This window comes from Camarhynchus parvulus, chromosome 12, assembly GCF_901933205.1.
Source record: "Camarhynchus parvulus chromosome 12, STF_HiC, whole genome shotgun sequence".
Classification (NCBI taxonomy): domain Eukaryota; kingdom Metazoa; phylum Chordata; class Aves; order Passeriformes; family Thraupidae; genus Camarhynchus; species Camarhynchus parvulus.
In genome coordinates, this window is record NC_044582.1 from 4,578,350 (window position 1) to 4,605,083 (window position 26,734).

The 26,734-nt window shown below is 62.9% G+C and overlaps 4 protein-coding genes across 4 annotated transcripts; all 4 read left to right on the forward strand.

Moving 5' to 3' along the window:
- The first annotated feature begins 48 nt into the window (after positions 1 to 48).
- NPRL2 (NPR2 like, GATOR1 complex subunit) lies at positions 49 to 5,395 on the forward strand. The gene is made up of 11 exons (XM_030956892.1): positions 49 to 199; positions 355 to 446; positions 1,043 to 1,211; positions 1,451 to 1,559; positions 1,833 to 1,969; positions 2,244 to 2,341; positions 3,074 to 3,110; positions 3,224 to 3,317; positions 3,392 to 3,509; positions 3,708 to 3,850; positions 4,163 to 5,395. Exons 1-11 carry the CDS (start codon positions 128 to 130, stop codon positions 4,228 to 4,230), a joined length of 1,137 nt encoding a protein of 378 aa, XP_030812752.1. The 5' UTR covers positions 49 to 127; the 3' UTR covers positions 4,231 to 5,395.
- On the forward strand, positions 4,384 to 14,950 carry ZMYND10 (zinc finger MYND-type containing 10). Its single transcript, XM_030956891.1, has 14 exons — positions 4,384 to 4,499; positions 4,997 to 5,105; positions 5,643 to 5,759; positions 6,764 to 6,817; positions 6,909 to 7,061; positions 8,930 to 9,018; positions 9,307 to 9,407; positions 10,628 to 10,800; positions 11,065 to 11,190; positions 11,273 to 11,311; positions 12,941 to 13,062; positions 13,260 to 13,385; positions 13,981 to 14,290; positions 14,802 to 14,950. Exons 1-13 carry the CDS (start codon positions 4,405 to 4,407, stop codon positions 14,063 to 14,065), a joined length of 1,389 nt encoding a protein of 462 aa, XP_030812751.1. The 5' UTR covers positions 4,384 to 4,404; the 3' UTR covers positions 14,066 to 14,290; positions 14,802 to 14,950.
- Positions 14,951 to 15,309: 359 nt separating this feature from the next.
- On the forward strand, positions 15,310 to 20,631 carry RASSF1 (Ras association domain family member 1). The gene is made up of 6 exons (XM_030956893.1): positions 15,310 to 15,559; positions 16,535 to 16,656; positions 18,937 to 19,041; positions 19,119 to 19,407; positions 19,817 to 19,932; positions 20,037 to 20,631. Exons 1-6 carry the CDS (start codon positions 15,310 to 15,312, stop codon positions 20,181 to 20,183), a joined length of 1,029 nt encoding a protein of 342 aa, XP_030812753.1. The 3' UTR covers positions 20,184 to 20,631.
- A 304-nt stretch (positions 20,632 to 20,935) lies between these two features.
- On the forward strand, positions 20,936 to 26,232 carry TUSC2 (tumor suppressor 2, mitochondrial calcium regulator). The gene is given in 4 exon segments (XM_030957021.1): positions 20,936 to 21,074; positions 21,077 to 21,101; positions 21,891 to 22,011; positions 23,565 to 26,232. Coding segments are annotated over 4 exon segments (336 nt in total). The 5' UTR covers positions 20,936 to 20,950; the 3' UTR covers positions 23,631 to 26,232.
- The last annotated feature ends 502 nt before the right edge of the window (positions 26,233 to 26,734 follow it).

The window sequence follows — 26,734 nt, forward strand, 5'->3', positions numbered from 1 at the left end:
CTCTGAGTGGCGAGAAGTGCTGTCGCTCAGCGTGAGGGCCCGCCCCCCCGCGCGGCCGTGACTCCGCGGGAGCGGCGCTACGGTGGCCGGCGGGGCTGGGCTGGGGCTCGGCCGCTCGCGTCCCGTCATGGGAGGCCGCATAGAGTGCGTGTTCTTCAGCGAGTTCCACCCCACGCTCGGGCCCAAAATCACCTACCAGGTGCGGGGCGAGCCGCCCGGGGCCCGCGGCGCCTGCCCGCGGCGGGGGCTGGGACTGGGCCGTCGGGGAAGGGAAGGGGGCACAGGGACAGGGTGCTGGGCGCTCCCCGGAGCAGGACGGGCTCGGCTGGAACGGAGCCTCCTGTGCCGCCGCAGGTCCCCGAGGACTTCATCTCCCGGGAGCTGTTTGACACCATCCAGGTGTACGTGATCACCAAGCCCGAGCTGCAGAACAAGCTGATCACCGTGTGAGTGCGGGCAGAGCCCCGTGGCTGCCCGGGAGCCGCTGTCCCGGCGGGCTCGGTGGGGAGCACGGCTCTGTGGGGAGCACGGCTCTGTGGGGAGCACGGCTCGGTGCGGGGCACGGCTCGGTGCGGGGCACGGCTCGGTGCGGGGCACGGCTCGTTGCGGGGCACGGCTCGGTTCGGAGCACGGCTCGGTGCGGGGCGCAGCTCGGTGCTGTGGCACTGCCGGCGCTGGGCTCCCGGCCCAGGGCCAGCAGGGTCACTGCGGTGTCCCCAGGTACCCATGCACAGGGTGGGCAGTCACATTTGGGGGTGGCTGGTGCTGCATCTGCTGCTCCGTCAGCCTTAAATAATGCAGGAAGGTCAGACCAGTCGGGAGGGCTGTGCTGCTTTCCAAAGCAGTCTGTTTCCTTTTCTGAGGGCTGACTGTTTCCTCCCCACTCCCCCTTCAGCCTGTGATTTGCACTCTGAGCATGAGGGCTTAGGCATCATTTTTCCCGCAATGTAAAGAGCTACCTGCAGAGCTGACCGGGAGCCATTCTTGTGGGGGACTCGAGGCTCCCTGAGGGCACAGGTGCAGGTGACAGGTGTCCCCACAGGACGGCCATGGAGAAGAAGCTGATCGGCTGCCCCGTGTGCATAGAGCACAAGAAGTACAGCAGGAACGCTCTGCTCTTCAATCTGGGCTTCGTGTGTGATGCCAGAGCCAAGGCCTGCGCGCTGGAGCCCATCGTGAAGAAGCTGGCTGGCTACCTCACCACCCTCGAGGTGAGGCTGGGCACGGCCAGGCTGCCTCCCCACCCACCCCGCAGAGCCTGGGCACCTCTGCAGGCTCCTGGAGTGTGTGGGGGCCACTGGGCATTGCTGGGACAGGGGCTGGATTTACACTGAGGAGGGGATTGTGCTGCTGGTTTCCTACAGATCAGTTCTAAACAGGAACAGGATCTGAGCTGCTGTAGCCAGTAATCCTGTGGGGAGCAGCTGACTTGACTTTCTGCTCTCTTCAGCTGGAAAGTGGATTCATCTCCAATGAGGAGAGTAAACAGAAGCTGGTTCCCATCATGACCATCCTGCTGGAGGAGCTGAATGCCAAAGGGAAGTGCACCCTTCCCATAGGTACGTCGAGGACAGGGCCATGCTGGGAGACAGCTGGGCCATTCCCTGCCCAGGTTGGCTCTGCCTGTGCTGCTCCCTGCCTGTTTGTGCTGGGATCTGGGGGTGTCTGACCCAGCCTTGCCCTACCTGGCTCCAAGGGATGGGTGGGATGGGATTATGGGCTGCAAACACCTTGTTCTGTGTGCCATTGTGCTGTCCTGGGATTGATGGTTGCAAGCTCCTGAGGGAGCACTGCTTTGCACGGAGAAAGAGCCTTCCCCTTTTCCCGGGCAGATGAGTCCAACACCATCCACCTGAAGGTGATTGAGCAGCGCCCAGACCCCCCCATCGTGCAGGAGTATGATGTCCCTGTCTTCACCCAGGACAAGGATGACTTCTTCAACTCCCAGTGGGATCTCACCACGCAGCAGGTCCGTGTGATTAACACTTTGAAGGGGATCAGTTTCCAGACCCTCGGGGGAGTTGGGCTGTCCTGGAGATCCCCACATTGATGAGCACAGTTTGGTGCTGCCCTTGGCTTTGTGCTTGGGCCTGTGAGCAAATCATTCATCAGCACAAAGATAAAGCACACCTGGGGATGGAGCCTGCCCATCCCAGCTGCTCCCAGATCCAGGGGAGCTGCTTGGGCTTCAGGCTGATGCCTCAGTGCTCTCTGCCCTTTCCCTCCTGCCTCCCCCCTCCCAGATCCTGCCCTACATCGATGGATTCCGGCACGTCCAGAAGATCTCGGCCGAGGCCGACGTGGAGCTGAACTTGGTGCGCATCGCCGTGCAGAACCTGCTGTGAGTGAGTGCCCCCCGTGCAAGGGCTGCTGTGAGTGAGTGCCCCCCGTGCAGAACCTGCTGTGAGTGAGTGCCCCCCATGCAGAACCTGCTGTGAGTGAGTGCCCCCCGTGCAAGGGCTGCTGTGAGTGAGTGCCCCCCGTGCAGGGGCTGCTGTGAGTGAGTGCCCCCCGTGCAGAACTGCTGTGAGTGAGTGCCCCCGCAAGGGCTGCTGTGAGTGAGTGCCCCCATGCAGGGGCTGCTGTGAGTGAGTGCCCCCCGTGCAGGGGCTGCTGTGAGTGAGTGCCCCCCGTGCAGGGGCTGCTGTGAGTGAGTGCCCCCCGTGCAGAACCTGCTGTGAGTGAGTGCCCCCCGTGCAGAACCTGCTGTGAGTGAGTGCCCCCCGTGCAAGGGCTGCTGTGAGTGAGTGCCCCCCGTGCAGGGGCTGCTGTGAGTGAGTGCCCCCCGTGCAGGGGCTGCTGTGAGTGAGTGCCCCCCGTGCAGAACCTGCTGTGAGTGAGTGCCCCCCGTGCAAGGGCTGCTGTGAGTGAGTGCCCCCCGTGCAGAACCTGCTGTGAGTGAGTGCCCCCCGTGCAGGGGCTGCTGTGAGTGAGTGCCCCCCGTGCAGGGGCTGCTGTGAGTGAGTGCCCCCCGTGCAAGGGCTGCTGTGAGTGCCCCCCATGCAGGGCTGCACAGCCCAGGGGGGTGGGAGCTGCCGCAGGGCTCCTCTCACCCTTCCCTGTCCCTCTGCAGGTACTACGGGGTCGTCACTCTTGTCTCCATACTCCAGGTGGGTCGGGCCGTGGGGCTGTGAGGGGATTTGGGCAGTGGCAGGGTTGGGGTGGGCCAGGCCTGTCTGTCAGAGCTGCAGCTGAGCAGAGCTGCTTTTCCATCACCCTCCAGTACTCCAATGTCTATTGCACCACACCCAAAGTCCAGGACCTGGTGGATGACAAGTGCCTCCAGGAAGAGTGTCTGTCCTATGTCACCAAACAAGGTACAGTGATGCTGCCTGGGGATGCTGGCCCAGGCAGGGGGAGAGGGCAGCTGAGTGGTGACTTGTCCTTGCAGGGCACAAGCGAGCCAGCCTCAGGGATGTCTTCCAGCTGTACTGCGGGCTGAGCCCTGGCACCACCGTGCGAGACCTCATCTCCCGCTACACCCTGCAGCTCCAGAGGGTGGATGAGAGGTCAGAGCCCTCCTGATCACAGCCTGAGGGCAGTGGTGGCACTGGGGGTGGCACAGAGAGTCAGCAGGAAGTACTCAACTCTGTCTGTAGGGTAGGAACCGTGAGGCAGTGGTGGGGCATGTGGAACAGAAGGGAATGTGGGGAGCTGGGCCATTTGGCACCTCGACATTGTGGTCCCATCTGTCTCCTCGTCCCCAGGAGGCTGATCCAGTTTGGTTTGATGAAGGGCCTGATCCGGCGGCTGCAGAAATACCCAGTCAAGGTGGCCCGGGACGAGCGCAGCCACCCTGCCCGGCTGTACACGGGCTGCCACAGCTACGATGAGATCTGCTGCAAGACTGGTACGGATCCCTGGGACCACAGCATCCTCTGCTCCGTGTGTGTGCACCCCAGGGCTGCTGGGAGACACACGGCCATGTCTGCCTGGCCAGGGCTGCTGGGAGACACGGCCATGTCTGCCTGCCCACAGCTGGGCACTGGTCCTGGGTTCTTGCCCCTTTGGGAGCCTTCAGACTGCAGGGAGACGGGACTGTGGGCCAGGCTCTTCTCCAAGCCAGGCTGCCAAGCCCATGTTGCCAGGGGCAGGGCTTGGGGACTCCACTCTGACACCGCTGCTGGATACCCCCCTGACACCACACTGTCTTACTCCTCAGGCATGAGTTACAAGGAGCTGGATGAGCGCCTGGAGAATGACCCCAACATCATCGTGTGCTGGAAGTGACGCAGCCCTCTCTAGAGCTGTGTCCCCTCGCGCGTCCCCGCTGTGTCCCCCGCTGTCCCGCCACGTGTCCCCGCTGGCCGTGCCCGCTCCTCCGTGCCGCCAGGGGGCAGCACCGTCCTCCGCGCCGCCAGGGGGCGCTGTCGGCGGCGCCGTTGCCACAGCGACGCGGACGCCATGGCCGCCGTGCCCGGGCCGCTGCCGCCCGCCGAGGCCGAGGCGCTGGTGCGAGCCCTGCAGGGCTCCGAGCTGCGCGACATCGGCGGGCAGGGGTGCGGGGACACGGCGGTGCGGTGTTTATAAGGGAGAACATGAAAGAGGGACTTTAAATTTGGGTGGTCCCATTCGGGGCTGTGGGAGCACAGGAGGGGGCCCGGTTTGGGGCCTCCCCAGGGGTCACAGTGGGGGTAAGGAGGGGTTTCCAGAAGGTTTTGGGTTGAGAGGAGGAGTTCTGGTTTTGAGGTGGGGTGAGAGAAGGGGCTACAATTCTTGAGGGACTGGGGGAGATTGGAGGGCCCAGGGTGAGGAGGGGTCCCAGATGTGGGTGTCTGTGAGGGTGGGGGTGATGGAGGGGCTGCCCCTGGTTCTGTGGTGTCCCCACTGACAGAGGGGGCTGTGGGGGCAGCAGGGCTGTGCAGGGGAGCTGCAGCCCCAGGCTCAGGGCACAGTGTGGGGCTGGGGGTTACAGGAGGTTTCCCTGCACGAGGGAGCCTCGCCAGGAGAGCCCCCAGAGCTCTGTGGCACTGGTGTCCCGCTGGCTGCCCCCCAGATGGCTTCGGCAGCACGAGTACGTGGAGAAGCTCAACATGCACGGCATCCTGAGCGCCTCAGCGGGCCAGGAGCAGCTCCTCACCGAGCTGCTGGTCAGCCATGCCAAGGTGAGCCTCCCTGGGTGCAGGAGTGATCCCCCTGCTGGGCCCTCAGCCTCCAGCTGGGCTTGCCCTGTGGGCAGTGTGTGCAATTTTGGAATAAAGTGCCCAAGAATCTGTTGTGTCTCTGGAAAAGATGTTTGACTGGTGGTGTACCAGTTTGTTTTTTTTTTTAATTAAAGCTCAAGCTGTGGTATTTCTACTTGCTGGTGTCTGGTTTCTCTCTTGGAGGTTGTTGTGGTCTCCTTGCTGCACTGGTCCCTCTGGCTGTAGATCTCTGCCCTATGCCTGAAGGAGGTCCCAGTCCCAGGCTGTGAGGTTGCCTGGACCTGCCCGGCTCCTTGGGGTCACGTTCCCTCCCTGCAGCCCCAGGAGCTGTGCCCTGCTGTGAGAAGCTGCTGGCTTCTGAGCTGGAGGAGTTCAGAGTGTGCCCCAGGGCCACCCTCCTCCCTGGGTGACTCCAGTGGGGCTGACCATTAGCAACTGCAGGTTCCCCCTGCAGCCCTGGTCTGAAAGGCTTCACTTCCCCATCCCTTCCCTGTCTAGATTGCTGTTCTCATTGGGGAGCTGATCTCTGTGGAGATCTGGAAGCACAAGATCTTCCCTGTGCTGTGCCGGCTGCAGGACTTCAAGCCGAGAAGCACCTTCCCCATCTACGTGGTGGTGAGTACAGGGGGTGCTGGGAGCCAGCCTGAAAATGGGGCAGGCACAGCTCTGCTGGAAAAGAAATGTCACCCTGAGGGTCTCGTGGCTGAGGTGGGCAGTGGGACACAGGGGGAAGGGCCGGGGTTCCCAGAACCCATACAAGCCCATGGCCTTGGCCCAGGAGGGACAGGGACTCACTCCCAGGGCAGCTTGGCTTTGTGGAGAGCTGTCCCCTCTCTAATCCCACACAGGGGCTTGCAGGAGCTGCTGGGTGCAGCAAAAGCCACTCCTGGAGGCAGCTGTGCTCCTGGCTGTGGCTCCCAGTGCTGTCCCTGCTCCCAGGCAGTGATACCCCTGGGGTGTTTTCCCCCCTCTGAGCACTGTTTTTCTCTAGCCAGAGGCTCTCCAGTCTTATGTGCCTCTGGGCTAACAGAAATGTAACTTTTTCTTACTGAGCTCCTGGGACCATTCTTGTTAAGGGAATGATCTCCAGATCTGGGCTTCCTTGCAGAGGGATGCAGCCCTTGAGCTAAGGAACATTTGCCTGAGGCTTGGAGGTTTTAACCCATTTTCAGTGCACAGTAACACCTTGCAAGGGCAAGGTGGTATTTTCCCTGGGCAGCCAATTGCCTCAGGGCAGCTATTCCATAGCTCCCAGTCCTGGACAAGGCTGTGTGCCCCTCCCAGGGCCTGGAGGAGCACAGCCATGCAGAGCACTGCCCCAGCTCAGGCACTGGTGCCAGAGCCTGCAGCTTGCTCAAGGGCAGTGGCTGTGCTGCCCCTGCAGCACTGGCTGAGCCCTGCCTGCTGGGAACTGTGGCCCTCCATTGGCATGTTGGAATGTCACAGACATGTCAGCATAAATATTAACACGAACTGCATGAGCTGGAGCTGTTTGGAATGTTGCATCATTTGTGTCTTTCTCTTTGGCCACAGCTACATAAGCAGCTTCTCAGAAGAGCCCTTTTCCCTGTCCCAGTGCTGCTCCACTGTCACTCACTGTTGCCATTCTCCTCCCACAGCTGCACCACGAAGCCTCCATCATCAACCTCCTGGAGACAGTGTTCTTTCACAAGGTGAGCGGCAGCTTCAGCTTTCCCAGCTGGGAAGCCCCTGGGGCGGAACACTGTGGGGACTGAGCTGTGTGAGCCCCTTGTGGCTGTGCAGGAGATCTGCGAGTCAGCGGGGGACAGCATCCTGGACCTGATCGATTACTGCCACCGCAAGCTGACCCTGCTGGCAGCTCGGAGCACCACGGCGCCAGCAGCGACCTCAGCAGAGCTCCCTGCTGAGCCTCTGGCCAGCCCCTCGTCCATGCAGGTGAGGAGAAAGCCCTGGAGCTCCCTGGGGACAGGGCGATCTTTCCGTGGGTGGCAGCCCTGGCACCTCCTGCCCACCTCAGGGTGTCTGGTGCTTCTCTGTTCTCTGTGCCTGTGGCTGCATCCACCTCCACTCTGCCCTGCCTGCTGCTAGTGCCAGCCTGAGGCTTCCTGCAGGACATACTGGGGAGTTGATGGGCAAAATGTCCAGTAGAGGGGTTTGGCCATTTGCTGTTGCTCTCAGAAGCTGTGTGGATATCTCTCCCTGAATTTTGGGAAGCCACCCTGGGTCAGGCTGCCAGTACAGCCAGCCAGGTTGACCATGAGAGGGTTCTCCTGACAATCAGGAGTTGTCCTCATGTCCTTCCCCCAGCTTCCTTTGTTCTCTGAGAAACAACTCCTCGATCCCAGAGCTTTCCCAGTCAGGTATTCCCAGGCTGACACACACACCCCTTCCCAGAGCAAGAGGTGTCTTTGCCTCTGGTGCTCCTCAGCACCTGGAGCTGCACAGCAGGAGGAGTGTCTGGAAGAGCAGGGTTAAAGGCAGAGCCTGAACCTCCCTTCGCCTCCATCCCTTGGCTTGCTGCCCAAGCACATACTTCTCCCTCAGACAAGGGAAGGAAGTGGAGGGATCTGGAGCACAATAGGGATGTTTTCCAGGAAATGTTTTCCCAGCTGGGGAGGGGAAAGGGGTGCCTCTGTTACTGCTTTTGACACGAACACAAAAACCCAGACCTTTTCTAGCCAATAGGATTCTCAAAAGCACTCATCTTCCAGAGCCTGGTTTCCTCTGATTCATTCCAGCCTCTCCTGACCCTGTGTACAATAACCCCTGTGAAAAAGCTGTTCCTGCCATCTCCTGGGCTGTGGAGCCTGTTGTCCTTTGGAACTGTGTATGGTGGTAACCCTTGTTCTGTTGTCCCCTTGACAAAAGACAGTCCCTGTCTCAAGGCAGCAGAGATGAGGTCTGGATACAAGGAGGAGCTGTGGGACAAACCTCACTAGGGCAGTTTGGAGAGGGAGGAGGCAGGGAAGAGCCCACAAGGCTCTCTTAGTAACTGTGGGGCACCAGCACGGGGAGCACAGAGCTGCTTCGCACAGAAATCTGGACAGCAACTGTTGCAGTGGCTGTTTGGAGAAATACAGGAAGCTGAGGTCAGAGCTCTGCACACCAAGTGTGAGCTGCATTTGGGGCTGGAGAGAAGCTCTGCCCAAGCCAGGGAGAAGGACTTGGCACCTCTGAGAATGGCCTGCCCTGGTCTCAGAGAGGCTGAGTCAGAGTGCTCAGGCTGATGGGGATGAGGGGAAGGGAAGGAGCTGGGTGGCTGCAGAGCATGGCACAGCTGAGGGCTGGGATAACCACAGCAGATATTCGAGTTGGCTGTTCCCAAGCTGGAGGGAAGAGGCACATCCAGGAGGGGTGGATGCAGGACTGCAGCTGCACCAGGGCCAAGTTTCTCCCTCCTCTTCCTCCTTCTCTGGTGCCTCTGCTGATCATGCAGCTCCCTCCTCCTTCAACCCTCATAGATCTCCACAGGGCCATGGGTCACAAGATGGTCCCAGAAAGGGAGAGAGGCAAAATTTGGGGCCAGCCTCTTTCAGGGGGTGTTCTTGTGCAGGAGCACTGCAGCCAATAGCCACCCACAACCTGTTAGGGACAGGGACATGAGGGAAGAGCAGCTGCAGGCACTTCTGTGGCTGTGCTGGCAAACAGGCAGTGCTGGCACAGTTGAGACAAGAAACTGTTTTTCAGGGCTCTGTTTTCCTAGCCAGACTGTGGTTACCAGTGCAGTCAACAGCCTGCCTCTCTGTAGCTCCTGGGAAATGGGCCCTGAAATCCCAACCAAGGCTGCTCCTGTCCCTCCACAGGAGCTGCAGAAGCAGGCAGAGGTGATGGAGTTTGAGATTTCCCTGAAGGCTCTGTCCGTGCTGCGCTTCATCACTGACCAGCTGGACAGGTAGGGGCCTAGGAGCAGCAGAGGATGTGCCCAGCTCTCCAGATGGGATTCCTGTGGGGTCACAGAGGGTGCCTGGATCCCCTTCAGCAGCTGGCTGTGTCCACAGTGACAGTGGCACTGTGCTGTGGGAGAAAACACAGCAGCAGTGCACCCTGCTCCATGGTACTCCTGGGAACTGAGATCATTGTTCCTCTCCTGCCTCTCCCAGCTGCCTGAGGGAGCATTTGTAGATACAAATTCTGGCATTAATCTGTGAGTGCCGTTTCTCCCTTTCTGTCAAACCTCCAGTCTGCCCCTGAGTGCCCTGACACGGATGCTGAACACCCACAACCTGCCCTGCCTCCTTGTCGAGCTGGTGGAGCATTGCCCCTGGAGCTGCTGGGAAGCAGGTATGGATCATGCCCCTGGTCTCTGGGACACTGTGCTGGGATGTGCATCCACTGGGATGTGCTGCAGGAGCCCCTGCAGGGCTGTTCCCCCTCTGCCCTCCCTGCAGCTCCTCATGCTCCCTGCCTGGAGCTGTTCAGCTCAGAGCAGCTGCAGCACAGCTGGGCTGGGGACCCGGCCGTGCTCCCAAAGGCTGATCCTCACACAGGGCTGGGTCTCTTTGAGTGATCACAGCCAGCACTGGAGTGTAGCACCTCAGCCAGCCCCACGTGCTCCTCTGAGGAGTGTTCTGCACACAGAAACACCAGAGTGCCAGTCCCAGCTTCTCTGCACCTTTTGGGGCAGCACTCCCTAGAGCCAGACGTGGTCTCTCCCCAGGCAGCAAACATTGCCCTGATTGTGCTGCTGGTCCCTGAGCTTCACTCTTGCCAAAGGCCCCAGATGAGGCTGTGCCCATTGGCCATGGTGTCCCAGCTCTGCAGCCAGGCACGCCCCCCAGAGCCCCCCAGGCTGCCCCTGCCTCCCTGGGCCGTGGGAACAGCTCGGGGCAGAGCAGGAAGAGCTGCAGGGAGCATGGGGCTGTGCCTGCCCAGAGCAGCCCAGCTGGCTGCAGGAGCTTCCCTCCTTCCTGCAGCCACAAACACATCCCTGCCTCCTGCCTGTGTGCTGGGGGTGTGAGAGGGAGCTTTGATCCAGGGCCCTGAGGGAGGGACTGCAAGGAGACGAGCACAAAGGCATTTCCAGGCTGTGCAGATGCAGGGTCACATCCTGCTCCATCCCCTAGAGCCACATAGTAGCTGTTGGAGCTTGTTTTGTCATATCTGTTGTAGTCATGCTGCTTCTGGCTTTGCCTGGCAGAGGAAACTCAGTAAGAGTGGCCATGCTGGTACCCCAAAATGGGTCCCTCCACCCACTCTGCTATTGCAGCATGGGCTGCCCTGCTGCCCACCAGTGCTCTACACTCCTGGCCAAGTACAGAGGGAGATGTCTCAGGGATCTTTTGTTCCTGCCACAGCAATATTGGTTTTTCAGTAATATGTCTTTTCTGCTTTTCATGTTCTTTAATATTTTGCCTCAGCGCCAAGTAGGCTGCTGTGTGGAGCAAAGGGTGGGGAAACTGAGGCAGAGGGTGAAGTGAGGCAGGGAGCACAGGCCAGCATCCCCCTTCTGAGCTCTCTTCCCCCAGGCAGCACTGTGTCTCCCTGGTCCTTCTGTCCCTCAGGCAAGCTCAGGAAGTTTGAGAATGGCACGTGGCACGTGGTGCCCCCTGAGGAGCAGGGGAAGATGACCAAGCTGGATGGGCAGGTGTGGCTTGCCCTGCTGAACCTGCTGCTCAGCCCCGAGTGCCAGCGCAAATACCGCTTCGATGGCTTCAACAAGAGCCAGCTCCTCAAGGTAGGACCCTGCAGCACCTGGGCACCTCCAGATATCTGTGCCCATCCTCACTGAGGGCTCCAAGAGCCAGTGGTGGGGGACAGCGGGTCTGTCACTGCAGCAGCAGCAGCAAAGCTTGTGTGTGTGAGTGCACCCCGTGAGACCCCCACTGGTGTCTCTGCCCCTGCCCCTCAAATCCCTGCTCCTGCCCTGCTGCATCCTCAGCTCTCACTCCCTTGTCCTGACCCCTCTCCTTTCACTTTTGTCCCCCATCCATGGCCACAGCTCCGTGCATTCCTGACAGATGTCCTCATTGACCAGCTGCCCAACCTGGTGGAGATGCAGAGATTTCTGAGTTACCTTGCAGTGACAGACCCTGCTCCCCCCAAAAAGGATCTCATCCTGGAGCAGGTATCCTGTGGCTTTTCCTTCACCTCTACAGCTGCTCTGGCTTAAGCCTGATGGCTCCCTACCCTTTTTTTCTTCTACCAAGCTCAGCTCTGGAGCGATGATGCCCTGGAAAAACAGCCAGGTACCCATTTCAGTTACACCCTTATTGCCAGCAAAGCTGCTGTGGCTGACATGGGAGCCTTGTCCTGCCCTGCAGTGGCCAAGCAATCACATCTAAAAGCATACATGCTGAGTTATAAACAGCTCTCCAGGTCACACTGAGCCCCTAGGATGGCAGCTGCATGGGGCAGACATAGACAGTGGCTTGTTTTGACAATTAACTCTTCATTTGACATTTATCAGTGTTTTCCTGTTGAATTCTGGACTCCCCAGGGAAGTCCCCTTTTACAGCCCTGGTCTGAGACTGCTTGGCACACTTGTACAGAGGGACATCATCATCTGGTGATAGAGTCTGGAGTTAAACTGGTCCCAGCTGGTGTCTGGGCCTTTGGGAGTTTGGCCATGAAGGTCTTTAAACAGCCAAGAGGTTCTTGGGGGTTTTAATTCAGGCAGTGGTCATCTCTGGAGAAAAGTGTTTTTATGTGTTTCTACTGCCTTCTTGTGAGCTGAGAGGAGAAACTGAGTGTGGGGGCAGATCTGCAGAGAGGCTGCTGAGAAGAAATGGGAGCACAGAGGCTCTTCCCCACTGCCAGAGGCTCCCACAGCACTTCCTGGAGGAGATGGGTCTGCTGGGCAGGGCTGTCTGGGCTGTCCCCAGTGGGAGCACGCTGTCCCCAGTGGAGCACGCTGTCCCCAGCCCAGCTGGCTGTATGGCCTGGCAGGAGGGTGCTGTGTCCTGTCAGAGGTGGCTGTGGCTGAGTTGGAGGCATGGCCCAGGCAGGGAGCTGCGGAAGCTGCAGACTGGCAGCTGAGCTCTTGGGGCTGGGGATGGCAGCAGGATGGAGGTGGACATGGATTCACTCCCCGTGCCTTGACTGCCAGCATGTTGGTGGCCCAGTGACAAGCAGCTGCCATGCTGGGGACCTCCTCCAGCCCTCACCAGGCTGCTGCCCTTCTCCATAGCTCTGCTTTTGTGCCAGTGCTGCCCCTGCCAAGGCTGAGGCTGAGCCCGGGGCAGGCACAGGGAGGCAGTGGGAAGTGCACACATGGGCTCCCTGCTCTGCTCACAGAGTGCTGAACTCACTCCTTGTTGCTGAGCCAAGCTAAGGAAAGGCCTTTTTTCCATTTGCCTGCTCCCAGAGCAGCCTCCTCCCCTTGCTTGGCTATTTTTACCCTGCTGGAGAAGGCAGTGCTGTTTGAAGCAGCACGGTCCCCTCCAGAGGCTGAGCTGGGCATGCTGCTCTTGGCTGGGATGTTCCCTCTGGCTGTCCAGCCCTTCCCCAGCCGTTCTTCTTCAGGGAAGTGACGAGCGGAAAAATCTGCTCAGACAAACGGCCCTGGAGCACGGGGTTCACACCACACACAGGGTGCTGAGGTCCCAGGACTTCCTTCTCAGCAGCCCAGGCCTCCAGGCTGGGCACCCATTCCCAACTGGACCCCAAAAGTTTTGCCTTGTTTCACCTCAGTGCCCACTGACAGTGGATCCGTCCCCTCCATGTACCCAAAAGCACACCCTGACCACCTCTGCCTCTGCTTGCCCTCCTGGAGGGCCATGCTTCTTGTGCCCAGGCCTGGCTGCCTTCTCCCCCAACCACAGCATCCTTTTTCAGGCTCTTAGCACCTCTTCCTCCTGCCCTGCCTCTCCCACCAGGTTCCTGTCATCTGGGACCATATCCTCAAGAAAAACTCAGGGAAGTGGGAGGCCATTGCCAAGCACCAGGTGAAGCACGCCTTCAGCCCCACTGATGAGGAGCTGAAGCTGCAGGCACGCAGGTGAGGCTGGGGCAGGTAGGCAGAGTGCCCAGTGGGGCCAGTATCCCCATGAGCAGGGCTGGAGCTCAGCACTGGGAGCACAGAGGGGTCTGTGGCACTAGCTGGAGATGTCCCCTCAGTGGCAGGGTGCAACAGGGACAGCTCACTGCCGGTCAGCCATTCCCTGTAAGCAGCCTCACCCCTCTCTGCCTGCACAGGTGGGCACAGACCTACAGCCTGGACATGATGGAGGCTCTGGCCCCCGACAAGCCCCGCTGCAGGGTGTGTGGTGCAGAGGCAGCCAAGCGCTGCTCTCGCTGCCGGAACGAGTGGTACTGCTCACGGTAAGGGAGCCCTGCCACCCCCCGGGCCCCCCTGCAGCCCCTCAGTGCTCCCCAGAGCACCACAGGTCTCACTGGAGAATGCTGTGGAAAGGCAAGGAAAGCCAAGGGTCCCAGCACTGCTCAGCACCACCAGCTCTCTGCTGGCCATGTTCCTCTTCCAATCTTGTGGGGAAGCTGATGTGCTGGGCTGCTGGGGGAGGAGGTGCAGGTGAGGGTTGTGTTGCAGCTGCGAGGTGCTGAGCTGCCTCTGCCCACAGTGGGAGCAGTGACAGGCTGGGTTTTCCGTGGTGACACTGCCTCCCTCCTCCCCACCTTGGTAGGAAAGCACCCATGACCCTGTGGGTGCAGGTGACAGGCTGGGATGAGGCAGCTGGGACGGTGGCAGTAAATTAAATCTCTGCTCCTGAACCATCTGGCAAGGTCTGGCGTTAAACCTTCTAAACCCCCAGGACTAGGGCCACATCCACCCCCCTCTTGGTCTAATGCTGGGCTGTGTCAGCTCTCCCCCAGCTCCCACAGGGGTGTGTGCTGGGCTGCTTTGCTCCCAGGGATGGATGTGACTCCAGTGCCCTGACAGCAGCTTCCCCCTCTGCAGGGCATGCCAGGTGCAGCACTGGCAGAAGCACAAGCCTGCCTGCGACCTGATGGCCACAGCGCCAGGGAGTGTGGATGTCCTGTAAGAAAAGTGGTGTCTGGCATCTGGCCCATGGCTCAGAGAGGCAGAGATTCCCCCGGTGTGCAGCCCAGAGCTGGAAAGAAGCTGGCAAAGACCCCTTCTGCCTGCTCCCAGCCCCAGGCAGGGTCAGCCTCTCCTCTCCCACCACCCCACCATGCTGCCTTCTCCAGTAAACCTCCTTGTGCATCCCACAGCTGCTTGGCTTTTGCTTTTTCTCTCCTAGCTGAAGGTAACAAACTGCTTCCTCCCCTCCCTTCCCCACAGTGAGAGGTGTGTGTCCATTTTCCCCTCTGCAACAACGGAAATCCCAGAGAACCCGAAAAAGCCTGTAACCTTACTGCAGCTGGGGAGGGAAGGGAGTGAGAAGGCCCCTATGCTGCCTTTTACCATTGTTAGAGCAGCGTGGGGAGCAGAGGATGTGGTTTGCATGAGCCTCTTGCTGTGAGAAAGAGTTTCTTGGGTATTTGTCATCTCCCACCTTGCAGGGACCATTCACCCCATTTCCTCTCCCTTGATGTGATGTTAGCACCCAGGGCTTGGCCCCCTGCACACCAGCATTGCCAGGAAACAGGGTTTACTGGTGGGGATGCCTTGGGGTGCATCCCCAGCTCTCACGGGTCAGCAGCTGCTGCCAGAGGGCTGCAGCCTTGGTCTGAGCACAGCTGGGAAAGGTTGGCCATGTCCTCTGTCTGATGGGGTGCTGGAGAATCCCTGACACATAAAACTAGGCTTTGCACCAGGGCTGCTGCTGCAGGAGCTACGAGCAGGCAGGAAACCATCTCGGTCCAGCTGCAGCCCCCGCTCGGAGCTCAATGAACTCCTCACCCCAGCCCCCGCTGCACGTCCCGGGCTGCAGCCAGCGGGAGCAGAGCGCTCTCCGCAGCTCTCCGTCCGCTTCTCACCCGCCGCCAGGGCTGCCTCCAGCCCCTTCCCGCTGGGAAACTGAGGCAGGGAGCGCAGTTTGTCCCTCTGCGAGAAGAGGCAGAGAGAGAGGAGCGGCTGCCGCGGGCCCCCCTTCCTCCGCGGCGGCTCCGGGATCCTCATCCCCGCCTCCAGCCCGCCCCGCCGGGCTCGCCGAGACTGGAGTTGGCGATCGGGAGCCCGGGGCATTGCGCCGTTCCTCCCACCTCTCCTGCCTCAGTTTCCCCGCGGTGCCTGATCGGGGCGGCCCCTCCCGGTCCCCGCCCTGGCCCCGGCCCGGTGCCGGCCCCCGCCCCGCCGCCGAGCAGCGCCCGCGGCCGCCGGGCCATGGAGCTCATCGAGCTGCGGGAGCTGCAGCCGGAGCCGCGGCCGGGCCGGGGCCGCCTGGAACGAGCCAACGCGCTGCGCATCAGCCCGGCCCGCCGGCCCGGCCCCGGGGCGCATCCCGACCCGCGGCTGACGGCGGCACCGGGCGCCGGGCACCGCTTCGAGCCGCGGCGCCGCGGGCTGCACACCTGGTGCGATCTCTGCGGGGACTTCGTCTGGGGCGGCGGCAGGAAGAGCCTCCAGTGCCGCCGTGAGTACCGCGCCGCGCCCCGGGCCCCGGGCCCCCCGCCGCCGGGCACCCCGCACCCCGCCAGGCACCGGGCGGGCCGCCACTCGGCTTCCTCCGCACCGGGCACCCCCGGCGAGCAACGGATACCCCGCCACCGGGCATCCCCACCACCGGGCATCCCCACAGGGCGTCCCACCAACCGGGCACCCCTGCAGGACACCGAACATCCTGGTAACAGGCAGCCCCGCTGAGCACGGGTGTCCCACCAGTGGGCATGAGTTTCCCAGCACCGGGCAGGCTGCCACCAGACACCCCCATCACCAGAGGATACAAAGCATCCTGCCATCGGGCACCCCTATAGAGCCCTCCACCCCCTGGTAGTGGGCCCCTCACTGAGCACCAGCTGTCCCACCACTGGCACAGGCATCCCAGCACCAGGCTGGGTACAGGCATCTCAATAGCAACCACCCCCACCAGGCATCCTGGTGCCAGGCACTTGCATTAAGTTGGGCATCACCATTCAGGGCAGCTGCACCAGCTGCACCATTCCTGGGCCTCTGGGCACCAGGAGCTGCCACCAAACACTGGACAAGCCTGGATCGGGCACCCACATCAGGCACTGGCAGCCCCATACAGAATGCCCTTAGCTGGCACCACACATCCCTGTATGGGGTACCTGCACCAGGTATTCCAGCACTGGGTGCCCTCACCAGGCACTGGGCATCCCAGTACTGGACACTCACACTGGTGCCCATACTGGGCATCCCCGTACTGGGCATTCCAGTACCACCCCGTGCTGGCCAGCCCACAGGGAGCACAGGCACAGCAGCACCAGCCAGGATGTGGCACAGCGCTGTGGTGTCCCCTGAAGCCCTGGGCACAGCACGAGCAGACAGCTGTCACTGTCACCACGTGCCAGCCCTTGTCCCACCAGTGCCCTGACCCTGGCAGCCAGGCTGTGCACAGTGGTGACCCTGCTCCTGTCTCTGTCCCCAGACTGCAGCTTCACCTGCCACTATCGCTGCCGGGCCCTAGTGCAGCTGGACTGCGGTGGCCCCCCAGGCGCTGGTGACGAGGACGATGGCAATGAGCAGGTGTTGGAGAAGGACACCAACGTGGTACAGCCTGGGGCTGTCTGTGAGGGAGGGCTCGGGCAGGGGGTGGCACACCTGGGGGCTGTGCTGGGCTGGGGAGGGCAAAGCTGGGCTGTGCCATGTCAGGCCATGTCATGGCATGCCAGGCTGTGCCAAGCCTTGCTGGGCTGGGCTTAGCTGAGCTGAGCTGTGTGAGGCTGACATGCCAGGCTGCTATGCCATGCCAGGCTGCACCATGTCAGGCTATGCTGTGCCATGCTGGGCTGTGCCAAGCCTTGATGGACAGCACTGCGCTGGGTTGGCCTGACTAAGGTCGCGCCAATGCCGTGCTGTGCCATGCCTTGCTGGGCTGGGCTCGGCTGTGCTGAGCTGAGCGAGGCTGACATGCCAGGCTGTGCTATGCCATGCCAGGCTATGCTGTGCCATGCTGGGCTGTGCCAAGCCGGGCTGTGCTGTGTCGTGCCCGTGCTGCGCTGCCCGCCCCGCACTGTGCCCGAGCCGAGCTCAGCCGGGGCAAAGCCATGTCCGGGCGGGCGCGGGTGAAGTCACCGCCGGAAGCGGGGCCGCCGCGCCGCCCCCGGCCCGCGTCACCCCACGGCCGGGGCGGGGCAGCGACGGGACCGCGCTGAGCCTGGAGCGGGGCAGGGCGCGGTAGACGCCGCGCCGAACCGAGCCGGGACGGGAGCGCGATAGGGACCGGTCTGAGCCGAGCCGGGAACGGGACGCGATAGACACCGGGCTGAGCCGAGCGGGACGGCGATAGGGACCGGGCTAAACTGAGCCGGGACTGAGAGTGGGACCGGGCGGAGCTGAGTCGGGATTGAGACCGGGACCGGGCAGAGCCGAGTCGGGACTGAAACCGGGACCGGGCGGAACCGAGCCGCGATAGGGACCGAGCGGAGCCGAGCCGGGCCAAGGGCCGGGCTGAGCGGAGCCGGGCCAAGGACCGGGAGCGGGCTGAGCCGAGCCGGGAGCGGACCGAGCCGGGCCCCGGCCCGGGGGCCGGTCGGGCTGGCGCGGGGCCGGGTGTGCCCGTGTGCTCGCCGCCCCGGCGGGGCTGCGGGGCGGCCGGGCCGGGCCGTGCCCTCCGCCACCGCCGCCGTGCCCGGGGCCGGGCCGGGGGCCGGCGGGCCCGGGGGCTGCGGGGCAGCGGCGCTGGCGCTGCGGCGGGGCGGCGCGGGGGGCACGGGGGGCAGCACGGCCAGCAGCGGCTACTGCAGCCAGGAGGACTCCGACTCCGAGCCCGAGCTCTTCTACACCGCCCGCACCTCCCTCGGCCGCCGCCCGCGCCGCCGCCAGGTCGGTCCCGGACCGTGACGTAATGGGGGACACGGGTGACGTCATCGGGCACATTCCCCCGGCTGGATGCTGGGGAGCAGGCGAGGGTGGGCTTGGTGCGTGGGGAGAACCGGAGGGGCTGTTGGTCTTTTCTTGGAGGTGAGCTTGGCCCTGCTGTGGGGCAAGAGCGGGGTGAAGCATGGCCGTGCCGGCCCTGTCCGGTTGGATGTGGGGCGAGCGAGGCACCGTGGGGCGAGTGGAGTTTCGCTGCCTGGCACGGGCACCCCAAGGTCCCTCAAGGCTGGAGCTGCTCCGGCTTTGGGGGTGCCGGGAGAAGCTCCCCGGGCAGCTTCACAGCTGTCCCCACCGTGCAGGGACCCCGCGGGGTCCGGCAGTGCCCGCATGCTGTGGGGTGGCTGTCGGGGCTGGGAACAACCCCTCAGTGCCGCGGGGACACGTGCAGCGCTGTGTGGCAGCTCCGCGTAAATAAACACTCATTAGCGGGTGCCGGTGGCGGGGACGCCGAGCCGGGACGCTCGGTGCCCCGTGTGTGGGGCACTTTGAAGTGCGGTGCCGGCGGCAAGGGCGGGCTGCACCCCCAGCCCGGCTCTCCTGCCTCAAATCTCAGGGCGTCCCCGCGGGCGCGGAGCCTGCCCAGACGCCCTGGTGCCGGGCTGGCGGCTGCCAGCGTTGTGCCTTGGGGACGCCTCTCTGATCTGGGCTGCCGGGAGCGGACGCTCGGCTCCGGGTGCCCTCGCAGTGCGTTCTCACAGCCCTGCAGCCCTAGGGACGGGCGCTTGCGGGGCGGCCGGTGCCGGTGTCCCCGGAGCAGGGCTGGGGCCGCGGTGAGCTCAACTGAGCGTCCCCGGCACAGCCCAGCTCCGCCAGCCGGGCTGATGCAACCCCGCGCAACCGCCCGCGCATCCGCCGGTGCTTCGGGGCGGGCTGCGGGCCGGCGCGACACCGAGCCAGGCGGGACCGTCCCCCTCGGTCTCTGTGCCACTCAGCCCGGCTGCTGTCACGCAGGATGAGCCCAGCGAGTGGGAGAAGACAGAGCTGGACCAGGCGCAGGTGGAGCAGCGGATCAAGGAGTACAACAGCCAAATCAACAGCAACCTCTTCATGAGCCTGGTACGGGGTCGGCACAGGGCAGGGGGGGTCACGGTGCCCTGCTCTGACCCCACTCACTCCCCACCGGTGTCTCGTAGAACAAGGACGGCTCCTACACCGGCTTCATCAAGGTGCAGCTGAAGCTGGTTCGCCCTGTCTCGGTGCCGGCCACCAAGCGGGTCCCCTCCCTGCAGGCGGGGCGGCCACACCCCCAGGGGGTGAAGCGCCGCACGTCCTTCTACCTGCCCAAGGGAACCGTCAAGCACCTGCACATCCTCTCGCACACCTGCGCCAGCGAGGTCATCGATGCGCTCCTCCGCAAGTTCACCGTCATCGACAACCCCCGCAAGTTCGCCCTCTTCGAGAGGTCTGAGAAGGATGAGCAAGGTAGTGCCCTGTCCTCACAGTGCTGGCCGTGTCCCCATATTGTCAGTTTCCCCTGGGTGGTGGCAGTTCCATGGTGGTGATGTCCCCAGGATTCCTCATGGTGCTGACAGCATGCCCATGGCAGTGGAGTCCCCACAGGGCTGGTGTCCCCCATGGTGGCAATATCACGGCAGTGGTGCCCCAGTAGTGACAGCTTTCCTTAGGCAGCAGCACCCCCTTGGTGGCGGCATCCCTGTAGCAGTGGTATCCCCCTTTGGTGACACTGTCCCCTGTCACCATGCATGCGTCCCCCATTGCAGCAGAGGTGTCCCCTGTGGTGGTGTTGTCCCCATAGCAGCAGCATCCCCGTAGCAGCAGCGATGTGCCCGTAGCGGCGGTGTCCCCGCGGTGACACGTGGCCCCATTGCAGTGTACCTGCGGAAGCTGGGTGACGACGAGCAGCCCCTGCGGCTGCGGCTGCTGGCCGGCCCCAGCGAGAAGGTGCTGAGCTTCATCCTGAAGGAGAACGAGACCGGCGAGGTGAACGTGAGTGCGGGGACGGGGAGGGGGCTGGCCCCGCGTTGCCCGGGGCGGTGGCCGTGGCGGGATGCCGCGGGTGCCCGTGGCCATGGCAGCCCTTGTGCCTGCAGTGGGACGCCTTCTCGCTGCCGGAGCTGCACAACTTCCTGCTGATCCTGCAGCGGGAGGAGGAGGAGCACGTGCGGCGGCTGCGGCACCGCTACGCGCGCTGCCGCCAGAAGATGCAGGAGGCGCTGGCCGCGCTGACGCCGGGGTGACCGCGGGGCGCGCAGCCGAGGCCAGCCAGAGCACCGGGACCCTCGCCCGCCGGCCCTGGGGGCAGCAGGGACGGGGGTGGAACGGGGCATCACCGACCCACCGCGCTGTCACAGCCCCCACGGGGCTGGCCCAGAGAGTGAGGGTTCCTGGTGGGAGCGAGAGCGAGTGTCACCCGGAGCGTGTGTCCTGGGGGGAACGAGTGTACCCTGGGGGATTGGGTGTCCCCAGGGGAATGGGTGTCCCTGAGAGAGCGTGTGTTACCTGGGGGATTGCGTGTCCCCAGGGGAGTGGGTGTCCCGAAGGGAGCGTGTGTCTTGCGGGAAGCAAGTGTCACCTGGGGGATTAGGTGTCCCCAGGGGAGTGGGTGATATGGGGGGACCGAGTGTCCCCGGAGAAGTGAGTGTCCCTGGGAAGAAGCAGGGCATCGAGCACCAATAAAGGCATCTTGGTGACGAGACCTGGCCTGCGGTGTTGTCCTTGGCGGGGCGGGCTGGGTGGGAAGGGACGGGGCGGGACGCGCGGTCCCAGCGGTGTCGGCGGGCCGTGGGTGCCCACGCGTGGTGCGGGAGGCGGCGGCGGGACTCGAACCCCCGGTTCCCGCGCTGCCGGGCGGGGAGGCGGGCGCGCCCCGCGCCGGTGTCACGTGACGCGGGCGCCGGAAGTGGCGCGGGCGGCGGCGCAGGCGGCGCTCGGTCGGTGTCGCCGGGCGGCTCCGGGCCGCCCCCGTCCCTCCCCCGGCGCCGCTCCTGCCGCCGCCGCCCCCGCCATGGGCGCCAGCGGCTCCAAGTCGCGGGGGCTGTGGCCCTTCGCCACCCCGGCGGCGGGCGGCGGCGGCCCCGAGGGCCCCGGCGGGCAGCAGGCCCTGGCCCGGGCGCGGGCCGCGCGCGCCGCCACCCCTTCGTGTTCACCCGGCGCGGGTGAGAGGCGGCCGGGGCTCTGCCGTGTGCCGGGGGGCTCTGCCGTGGGGCGGGGGCTCTGCCGTGGGCCGGGGGCTCTGCCCTGGGGCGGCGGCTCTGTCGTGGGCCGGGGGCGCTGCCGTGGGCCGGGGGGCTCTGCCGTGGGCCGGGGGCGCTGCCGTGTGCTGGGGGGGCGCTGCCGTGGGGCGGGGGCTCTGCCGTGTGTCGGGGCCGGGGGGGCTCTGCCGTGTGCCGGGGGCGCTGCCGTGGGGCGGGGGCTCTGCCCTGGGGCGGGGGCGCTGCCGTGGGGCGGGGGCTCTGCCGTGGGCCGGGGGCTCTGCCGTGGGGCGGGGGCGCTGCCGTGGGCGGGGGGGCGCTGCCGTGGGGCGGGGGCGCTGCCGTGGGCCGGGGGCTCTGCCGTGGGGCGGGGGGCTCTGCCGTGGGGGGGCGGGGGGGGCGCTGCCGTGGGCCGGGGGCGCTGCCGTGGGCCGGGGGCTCTGCCGTGGGGCGGGGGGCTCTGCCGTGGGGCGGGGGCGCTGCCGTGGGGCGGGGGCTCTGCCGTGGGGCGGGGGCTCTGCCGTGGGGCGGGGGCTCTGCCGTGGGCCAGGGGGCGCTGCCGTGTGCCGGGGGGCGCTGCCGCGGGACGGTCCCAGCACAGGCGCGGCGCGGGGGTCGGGGGGAGCAGCGGGTGCTCCCTGCAGCTCCCCAGGGTTGCGGGACCGGCTGCCCCAACCCCCGCCCGGCTCGGGGCGCAGGGAGCCGGCAGGGCCCGCAGGCTCTCACCCCACGCCTCCCCTCTCCTCTCGGCAGCTCTATGTATTACGATGAGGACGGGGATCTTGCCCACGAGTTCTACGAGGAGACAATCGTCACTAAGAACGGGAGGAAGCGCGCCAAGCTGAAGAGGATCCACAAGAACCTGATACCTCAGGTAACATGCGGCGAAGGATGGGGCAAAGCGCCACGGTGACGCTTGAAGTCCGGCCTTTACAAGAATCATCTCCCTCGGGGCATCTTCTTACTGGCAAGGTGGAGGCTCTCTCCTCTTCCCCAGTTTCTGCCTCAGAGCCATGATTCCCGTGGGTCCTGGCTCACACCTGTGTCACCTGAGGCTGTGACAGGGAAGGGAGAGCTGGTGGCACCCTGCAGCTGCCTTTTTTTGAGAGAAGCAGTGCCTGAGTCTTTCAGAACTGCCTGGCAGGGGAAGATAGCTCAGCCAGGTGTATGTTGTGGGGCACAGAGTGCCAGGCAGTCCTGCATGGCTGTCTCCTTACCAAGCACCTTCCACGAGGTGTAGGGTGCTGTGCTGCCTCAGCCAGTGTCATGTCACTGTGCAGGGCCAGGCTTGTGTTGGGGAGCAGCAGCCTGAGCCCATCAGCTGCTGACATGAGTTTGCACATCTCCTCCAGCTGCTCAGCAGTGTTGACAGCTCTCTGCTTTGCCCTTCAGTGGAAAAGTCTCCTCTCTAAATAAGCAAGTGGTGTGAAGCTGGGCAGGGGCTGGGATGTCAAGTGAGGATTGTGGTGCAGGGGCAGGAGAGCCTGCATGTAGGGAATCTTCTGGGGACATAAACGGAGGAAAGAGCAGATCAAACAGGGCTGGAGAGAGCCTCTATAGAAGTCTTCCCTAATTAAGCAGAAAGGCATGCTGTAATGAGCAGCTGGGGTGAGCTGTGAGGAGTGGGCAGCCTCCTAGTTGGATGGAACCCCTCTGAGTGCTGAGCAGGCAGTTGTGGATGGAAGGATTTGGTGCTGCTTCCTGGGCTGGCATTCTAGCAGAGGCAGACATGGCGTGTGGAACTGAGTCCTCGTTCATATGGGTTGAAACTCACCCAGTTGGGAAGCTCAGCTGAGCTGGAGGGAGCAGGTACCAGCACTAACAGTCCTTTGCTAACACAGCTTTACTCTGGTTCTGCAGGGCCAGGCCCATCCCTGAGCCCCTGCTCCCTCTCTGCCCCAGCCCCCAGCTGGTGCTGTAACAGGAGAAGGCTGAGATGGGGCATGGGAAGGGTTCCTGTGGCTGCTGTGGAGGGAGTTGCATTCAGCAGCCTCCCCCTGCACAGAAAGCCGCTTTTCTGTGCGCCAGCTGCCCCGGCTGCGTTCCCTCAGAGAGCTCTTTTCATTGCTCTAAATCCCGTGAATGAAAGGTGCCGCATGAAAAGCCCAGACAGCCAAGATCTGCCAGTCACGCAGCAGCTGCTGCACGGGCAGTGCCTGGCAGAGCAGCTCCCTCCTTCCTCGCCCTGCCGTGTGTGGCAGCCAGCCCTGCCGCCCTCGGCTCTCCAGGGAGCAGAGCGAAGGGCAAAGGGCTGCTGCTGTGTGTGCTGCTGCCCAGGCATACCTGGAGTCATTTATTGAGCCATTCATGGAGCCTGGTCCCTCCAGTTCCTCCAGGGCACAGTGCTCTCTGTCACTGGGTGACTGGCAGGGCTCGGGGATGTTGATTGGCCATCCCTTCTGCTCACCACTCTGACTCTCCTTTCAGGGCATAGTGAAACTAGAGCATCCTCGCATTCACGTGGATTTCCCAGTGATTATCTGCGAGGTGTGAGTCCCAGACATCGCTGCCCGTGGGTGGGAGGCCCTGCCCCACCACCTCCAGCCTCACTGGGCTAGGCTGCATCGTGTTCCCACCGAGGAGGACTCCAGCCGTGTGGCAGGATGGTGGCTCTCCCCTCGCCTGGAGGTGAGGCAGGACGGAGCAGGTCTTCGCAGGAGATGGGTGACTCTGTGCAACGACTGCTTAAAAACATCCTCGCTTGAGTCAGAAGACTAAAATACCTTTTGTAGCCTCTAGCCGACGTTTGATGGGTAACTGGAACTGCAAACAAGCTGCTGTGATTGAGCTGTGAAAGGGAGAGCAAGCCTGCACTTCTCACCAGAGAGAATCCCCTGCTTCTCAGGTATGCGGCCCAGGGAGAGCCAGGGCACGGCACCGCCCTGCCCTGCACCCCGAGGTCCCTGGGGCCTGCAGCTCAGATGGCCAGTGTTGCAGCATGTCCCTTTGACACCGGCGTGATGTGACGCTCCCCTGCGTGGGTTTGCTGATGGAGGATAAGCAGAGCAGGCTGAGGGGTCTCAAAGCACATTGGGCTGGCTGCTGCTCTCCTATCGGGAAGGGGATGGAGATCAGATGCCACTCTCTTAGACCTCGGTCTCTTCCCCCACTGTGTTTCCCCACTTATGCCAGCGCTGGGGAGGTTGGCTTTACTGCTGCCTGCTGGAGATCTCTGCAGTCCCTGGCCCCTGCTGGTGGCAGCAAGGTCCCAGCTCTGCAGTGGACTTGCCTCCCCCATTGTCACACTGGCTCTGCTGAGCGCCTCCCTCTCCTGCCGCGGGGCTGGGCTGCCGGGCAGCTTCCTCACCCCCGCTGCTCTTTGAACATACCTCCCTGTAGGCTGGGCCTCGACTGAGCCAAGCAGGAAAGGAATCCTGTCTTCCTTCCCTGTGCCCCCGAAACAATCAATTGGTGTACCTGCCCTGGCTTGGAAATCTCCCTGGCGATGTGAACTGTGGTTCCTCCCGCATCCCAGCTGGTGGCAGGAGGAGAAATGCGATGCACTTTAAAGGGAGGCTTGCTGCCCCACCTCAGAGAGTCCTGCTCTTTTCTCCTCTTTCCTCCCACCTAAGAAGGTTGAGGTCTTGGCGGCACCGAAGAACCTCTCACCCCTGTGTGTGTCCAGCTGCTGGGGGAAAGGCCTGACCCCAAATGCCCTTTGGCAGCACGAGGAGCCCCTGCCTCCCTGCTCAGCTGTGCCCAGACCGGGCAGGCAGAGGAGGACCGGCAGCAGGCACAGCTTTAAAGTGGGTCAGAGCCTACTCCCCACAGCAGCCAGCTCAGCTTTCCTCCTCTTTCGTTCCAGAACTTATTTACTTTCTAAGCACTTCAGATGTTTGCTACCTCGATTTTTAATTTAAGCTGCTGGCACTTGGCTGCCAGCCCTGTCGGTGTCTACGTTGGATGTATCCATCCCCGCGTCCGCCCAGAGCCGCCCGGGCGCGGGGCCACATTCCCAGCTCCGGGGAGATAACAGCGACGTGGCTGTTGCTGTCTTCCTGTCACCACCTCTTCCCTTCACGTCCCTCCACCCGCGGTTCCCATCGACAGGAGCGAGCACACGGGATGAAATGGATGTGCTGGCTGCCACCAGGCAGGAAAGTGGAAGGGCAGGGCTCATCTACACTGTGATGCTGGGCGCTTCTTTCGACATCTTTTGTTCTGCCTGCTTGAAAGAGTCTTGTCTTAAAACAATCCCTCACTGAAGTGTTTCTTATTTGCACCACCTGCTCTTGAGTTTCTCCCTGGCTGGAGCTCCCTGGGAAGGGCATCCCTTGGGCTCCACAGGAGAGCAGGAGCTGCTGTCCCCAGGAAGAGGAGAGAAAACTGTGGCCATGCTGTCTGTGCTGCCTTGCCCCACTGCTGTTTGAGGGTACGGGAAGCTGCACTGACCCCACCTTGGGCATGGGGGAAGGAGGAGGAGGAGTGGGGAGAGGGTTGGCACTGTTTGCCTGCCCCAGTGGGGAGCCCCTCACCTGGCTACCAGCCAAAAATCTGCTGGCAAGGCACAGCCCTAACCCGGGGGAGGGGGCAGAGACTGTGACCAGCTTAGCAAGGATGCTTTTGTCCTTTCTGACAGGCTGCCCATCCTTCCCCCAGCGTATTAAACGTGCTTCCCCAAAACCCATGCCTTCTCCCACTCTTCTACCCCCTCAGTGTCACCAGAGTGGCAGTGAACCTCTGCAGGCTGCCAACAAGCTGTGTCCTGCCCCGCTTCTTCCCAGGCTGGTCCCCACAGCAGCCAGCCCCCAGGACCCCAGCAATCCTGCAGCAGCAGGGCCTTGGGAGCACCTGGAGGGATCTTAAGATCTTAAAAATGTGAAGGTCACTGTAAATAGTATCTGTGTCCACCGTGGTGTTGGAGCAAGCAAAAAGAAAAAAAGTTTTCGATTCTTTTTTTTTACAATTTCTGTGCAACATTGTGCTTTCCCGAGTGGATGTGTAGCCGAATTGTACTCACCGACACTAGGCTCCTTGCTCCTCTAGCGTGTGGGTAGGACCCATGGGTTTGGGAAATGTACACTACTTATGGTCCTTTCTCCCAGTGCATCTGTCCACTTTTGTTAAATTTCAATAAAATTATTTGTAGAGCCCACAAGTCCCAGAGCTGTCTTACTGGGGAAGGCAGATGTACCTGAGGGGAGGTAGACTTTGCTGCTGGCATTTCAAGCCTCCCGTTTTTTTGGGAAGGGGACGTTTGTGCACGTGTGGCTGAGCTGATGGTGAAGGACCCCCGAGTCACAGCCATTTCCAGGTTCTTCAGTTGACACACGGGACTGGCAGGAGTTGGTGGCTGTCAGGCTGTGACTCTCTACTTGTAGCTTCCATGACAACTTTTAAACGTATAACTAATGTGAAATATTTGTAATTTCCTTGTTCATTCCCCAGGGCTGGAGCTCGGGCCTCTCTCCCCTCCCGTGTAGGGACGGAGGTCGGAGGACCCGGTGTTTGCAGCAGCCCAGCTTCAAGCTGACTCTTGCCATGGCTCCGCCCGAGCCCCGCGGGGGGGAGGATCGCCTGTCCGCTCCTTCCTTGCCTGCCAAATCAGTGCCTCATTAATCACGGGGGCCTGACGTTCTGGAGCCGGCGTGACCCTG

Bases quoted from the DNA above. Each gene is read 5' to 3' on its own strand.
- NPRL2 (XM_030956892.1), top strand. From the start codon at position 128: ATGGGAGGCCGCATAGAGTGCGTGTTCTTCAGCGAGTTCCACCCCACG. The intron at 1,212-1,450 runs GTGAGGCTGGGC...TGCTCTCTTCAG, and splicing joins GCTACCTCACCACCCTCGAG to CTGGAAAGTGGATTCATCTC. The intron at 1,560-1,832 runs GTACGTCGAGGA...TTTCCCGGGCAG, and splicing joins GAAGTGCACCCTTCCCATAG to ATGAGTCCAACACCATCCAC.
- ZMYND10 (XM_030956891.1), top strand. From the start codon at position 4,405: ATGGCCGCCGTGCCCGGGCCGCTGCCGCCCGCCGAGGCCGAGGCGCTG. The intron at 9,408-10,627 runs GTATGGATCATG...TCTGTCCCTCAG, and splicing joins CTGGAGCTGCTGGGAAGCAG to GCAAGCTCAGGAAGTTTGAG. The intron at 11,191-11,272 runs GTATCCTGTGGC...TCTTCTACCAAG, and splicing joins AGGATCTCATCCTGGAGCAG to CTCAGCTCTGGAGCGATGAT.
- RASSF1 (XM_030956893.1), top strand. From the start codon at position 15,310: ATGGAGCTCATCGAGCTGCGGGAGCTGCAGCCGGAGCCGCGGCCGGGC. The intron at 16,657-18,936 runs GTACAGCCTGGG...GCTGTCACGCAG, and splicing joins TGGAGAAGGACACCAACGTG to GATGAGCCCAGCGAGTGGGA. The intron at 19,042-19,118 runs GTACGGGGTCGG...GGTGTCTCGTAG, and splicing joins GCAACCTCTTCATGAGCCTG to AACAAGGACGGCTCCTACAC.